General features: G+C 48.6%; 2 protein-coding genes across 2 annotated transcripts; both read left to right on the top strand.

The window, feature by feature from the left end:
• The first annotated feature begins 1,327 nt into the window (after window positions 1-1,327).
• Window positions 1,328-1,904, top strand: LOC107264592 (transcriptional regulator IFH1). Its single transcript, XM_015732999.2, has 3 exons — window positions 1,328-1,421; window positions 1,488-1,595; window positions 1,666-1,904. The coding sequence occupies exons 2-3, from the start codon at window positions 1,496-1,498 to the stop codon at window positions 1,902-1,904; spliced, it is 339 nt and encodes a 112-aa protein (XP_015588485.2). The 5' UTR covers window positions 1,328-1,421; window positions 1,488-1,495.
• Window positions 1,905-1,943: 39 nt separating this feature from the next.
• LOC112493900 lies at window positions 1,944-3,286 on the top strand. Its single transcript, XM_025081831.1, has 2 exons — window positions 1,944-2,703; window positions 2,915-3,286. The coding sequence occupies exons 1-2, from the start codon at window positions 2,189-2,191 to the stop codon at window positions 3,003-3,005; spliced, it is 606 nt and encodes a 201-aa protein (XP_024937599.1). The 5' UTR covers window positions 1,944-2,188; the 3' UTR covers window positions 3,006-3,286.
• Window positions 3,287-3,896: the final 610 nt, after the last annotated feature.

Raw genomic sequence — 3,896 nt, 5'->3', positions numbered from 1 at the left:
AGGAATTTTTGCGGCATAGGCGTATACAAAGGGCGAAGACACGAGCCCTCTACCTTTACGCAAACCCCGAACAATATCCAGAGGAACAGACCCTACGGGAATGGCTGTGATTAGGTCATTTAACGGGTGTACCGCTAGTATCGATATGCATGTCGAAACCGGGAGCCCTGGACGCTGATGAGCTATACGGTGATAAACCCGACATGATCTGCCGTAAGGGTTGGGCCTCTGGTGTGAGGCCTGTGATACTACCGGAGCTATTTATAGCTGCTATACTGGATAAGGGATACCGCGATTTCACACGGTGTAGCGTGACGCTGGGTTTTATCGGTGATCAGCGTTGTAACGATAGTCCTTACGCACAGCGCGTATGCACCCACGAGTGGTTGGCAAAAGACGAGTGGCGCATGTCCGACGATGGTAACCCCAAGTGCCGCATCACATATCGACGCCCGATGACCAGATCAGCCCTAGCGATGCTACGGAGCAGGTGTGAACGGCCCACACCGGAGGAGTTACCGCGCCACGCATGCGTCTGGAATCGCAGGCATGGTTGGCGGCATTCAACCACCTCGAGAAATTACGCGAAAGCTGTGTCACCCTATGAGCGTTACCCTGGCGACACGGGATGGCCCATCACACCTGAAATATAAGGAATACCGAACAAGCGTGATCAGCATGCCCAGTGGCCTTTACGCGTACCTGGAAGCACTCGACGACACGTGGGATGTCTATACAAGCCACGATGTGTACGATGAGGAGGGAGAGCACGCGGAGGAGTCGAACAATTTGGGGTACTATGCAATGGATACGCGAACAGACGCAACATTCGACACGTACGCTGTATGGCAATTTTTCGCGATGAGAGCTGCGAGACACTGCTGCAGGATGGTCGCGTCGGAAAGGATATCGCCGTGCAACTCATAGGTGGCGATATCGATGAGTTCGATACTGTAAGAGATTGGTGCGATCTTCTGGTAGCTACGGATTGTAAAATAGAATAACATGATACGCATCTCAGACGCTTACATCACGATGGAGAGAGATGGTGATGCAAGCTGGAACGGTGTGCGTCAGCAGATCGCTGCAACTACCGATGCAACACCTCCATACTGTTTTACACGTATTATGGATACACGGTATTTCGGAATCAGTGAACGATCGATAAACTCTGTATATATATATATTTGGCTGTTTGTTACGATTGAAACGATTTACCCGATTTTACTTGATTTTCGACGGATAACGCTGCCATAAGAGAATCCTAATTTTTTCCGCTGAATCAGCTGTTTTGCATGGTCACATTTTAAAATTAATATACGTTTTATTTAAAAAAAAAAAAGTGTCAGGACCAGCGACAACGCTGAGCAGACAAACGGCTGAAGAAGAAGAAGAAGAAGAAACGCATTACGGCACATGGGGTATGTGTCATACAGCGTCGAAAAGAAAAAAAAAAAATGTGTTGTGCTGTTCATACATTTTTACAGATGCATTCATGGCTATAACGTCGGACGCCAGCGAAGACGACGACGACGACCAGGATGATGTCGACAACCGCTCCACCGCTTCCAGCGATTCTAACGAGCACAACTCAGGTAATAATGATAAAGTACAGAAGCCGCTCAAATGGTATTTGTGGGAAAATAAAAAAGTAAAAAATTGTAGATTCGCTCGATGCGACAATAGCCAACGATAGTCACGAGCCTATTGTACAGGGTGACCTGCTATCACTGCAGGATCACGACAATGCTGAAGAACCGATATTATGGGTTCTTAGGAACGGTGTGTACGTAGAGGCGGATACCGACGAGGCTGCTGAAGTATTAGCAGACCTCGATGATGATAATGAAGATGATGATGAGAATCCAAACGACGCGGATACCTACGAAGAAGGTAGCGTATAAAGTTATGTTCCTTAGCGGTTAACGCCAGGCTCTGCTGGTTTGAAACAAAAAGGTGTCTTTCCGCATCTATTCAATACTCCCGAGAATCAGCACTATATCGGTCCTCTACCGCCACTCGAGATTTATTCGCCCGATACAATGCCGACGGCTCAACGTGATCAATTCCTAGCATGGTATAACGAGCAACAGTCTGCGGGCTACGTATTTAACTTTCGAACAGACTTTATTGATTACTGTAGATCCGACGTCGCCATCCTCAGACAGGCATACGTTTCTTTCCGCCGATGTTTCTCCAGCACGGTAGCGTTTGTCCTTTCTCGGAGAGCACCACTATAGCCTCAGCGTGTTCAAGAGTTTTTAGAAAAAACTTTTTGCGGGACGAGCAGATAGCCATTTTGCCACCGGGCGGATACCGCTACTACGAGAAACAATCACGTAAGGCTCTGTTATGGCTCCTTTCGCTGGAGCATCGTTGGGGTTGTACTATAGTTCACGCAGGGCGCACTCGAGAGTACCGTCTATCGGAGGGTACGCCCGTCGACGGATACTACCACGACACCGATACAGGCCTGCGACACGTCTTGCAGTTTCAGGGTTGCTTTTGGCACGGGTGCCCAAAATATTATCGCATAAACAGGGATACGCGGTTGCACACGGGGGAATCTATGGATGCGCGCTTCAAGAGAATGCAGGCAATGAGTGATAAGATACGGTATCTCGGTTACGAATTGACAGAAATCTGGGAGTGTGAATTCGATAGATGGATAAGCGTTCCGGCACAGGCTACATTATATAGAACATTGAATGAGAACCCGTTCGTGGGCTCTGCTGGTTTGAAACAAAAAGGTGTCTTTCCGCATCTATTCAATACTCCCGAGAATCAGCACTATATCGGTCCTCTACCGCCACTCGAGATTTATTCGCCCGATACATTACGAATTGACAGAAATCTGGGAGTGTGATTTCGATAGATGGATAAGCGATCCGGCACAGGCTACATTATGTAGAACATTGAATGAGAACCCGTTGGTAGCGCAACTACCGCTGGAACCCCGCGATGCTTTCTTCGGTGGTGATACAGGGAATACCATCAGTTTTTAAGAAGTCGAGGGTTCTGAGAGGATACACTACGTGGATGTGTGCTCGTTCTATCCCTTCATATCGAAAACGGGGAAATTCCCTGTAGGTCACCCTAGAGTGTACGTGGGCAATGATTGTCGCGAACTAACGGGTGATCACAATAACATCGATAGCGTAGAGGGGCTGATTAAGTGTGTCGTGTTACCACCGCGAGATCTGTATCACCCCGTGTTACCGACGCGTATGCACGGTAAATTGCTTTTCGCACTGTGTCGTTCCTGTGCAGAGTCAACGCTACAGGGTTCGTGTCCTGATAGAGTATTCGAAGGGACATGGGTTGTGGACGAGGTCAGACGCGCTGTACGTAAAGGATATCAAATAACGGCGATAAACGAAATATGGCAATACGAGATCACTTAGTACGATCCGACGACGCGGACGGGCGGCCACTTTACCAGTTACATAAATACATTCCTGAAGATTAAGCAGGAGGCTAGCGGTTGGCCGCGCGAGTGCTGCGACGATGAGTCTAAGAAGCTGTATGTAGGAGTACGTTCGGGTCGAGAGTAGAAGCAGGAGGCTAGCGGCTGGCCGCGCGAGTGCTGCGACGATGAGTCTAAGAAGCTGTATGTAGAGGAGTACGATCGGGTCGAGGGTATTCGACTAGATCCTGCTAATATAAAATCAAATCCCGGTCTGCGAGCAGTCGCCAAACTGTGTCTGAATTCCTTTTGGGGTAAGTTCGGGCAGCGCGAGAATCTACCTAAAACGGAAATCGTAACGACTCGTCAGAAGCTCGTGAGTTTGCTTACGTGCCCGGAGGTCGAAATTACGGGTATTCTACCCGTAGATGACGAAGTACTCTACGTCAACACGAGTAGTACGAGCGAATCGGTGATACCCACAGTGTAA

Source organism: Cephus cinctus, unplaced genomic scaffold (genome assembly GCF_000341935.2).
Source record: "Cephus cinctus unplaced genomic scaffold, Ccin1 Ccin1_scaffold0185, whole genome shotgun sequence".
Lineage (NCBI taxonomy): Eukaryota > Metazoa > Arthropoda > Insecta > Hymenoptera > Cephidae > Cephus > Cephus cinctus.
Note: the sequence above shows the minus strand (reverse complement) of the source record. Positions and strands in the feature narration are given on the sequence as shown.

Bases quoted from the DNA above. Each gene is read 5' to 3' on its own strand.
- LOC107264592 (XM_015732999.2), top strand. From the start codon at position 1,496: ATGGCTATAACGTCGGACGCCAGCGAAGACGACGACGACGACCAGGAT. The intron at 1,596-1,665 runs GTAATAATGATA...AAAAAATTGTAG, and splicing joins TTCTAACGAGCACAACTCAG to ATTCGCTCGATGCGACAATA.
- LOC112493900 (XM_025081831.1), top strand. From the start codon at position 2,189: ATGTTTCTCCAGCACGGTAGCGTTTGTCCTTTCTCGGAGAGCACCACT. The intron at 2,704-2,914 runs ATTGAATGAGAA...ATTATGTAGAAC, and splicing joins CAGGCTACATTATATAGAAC to ATTGAATGAGAACCCGTTGG.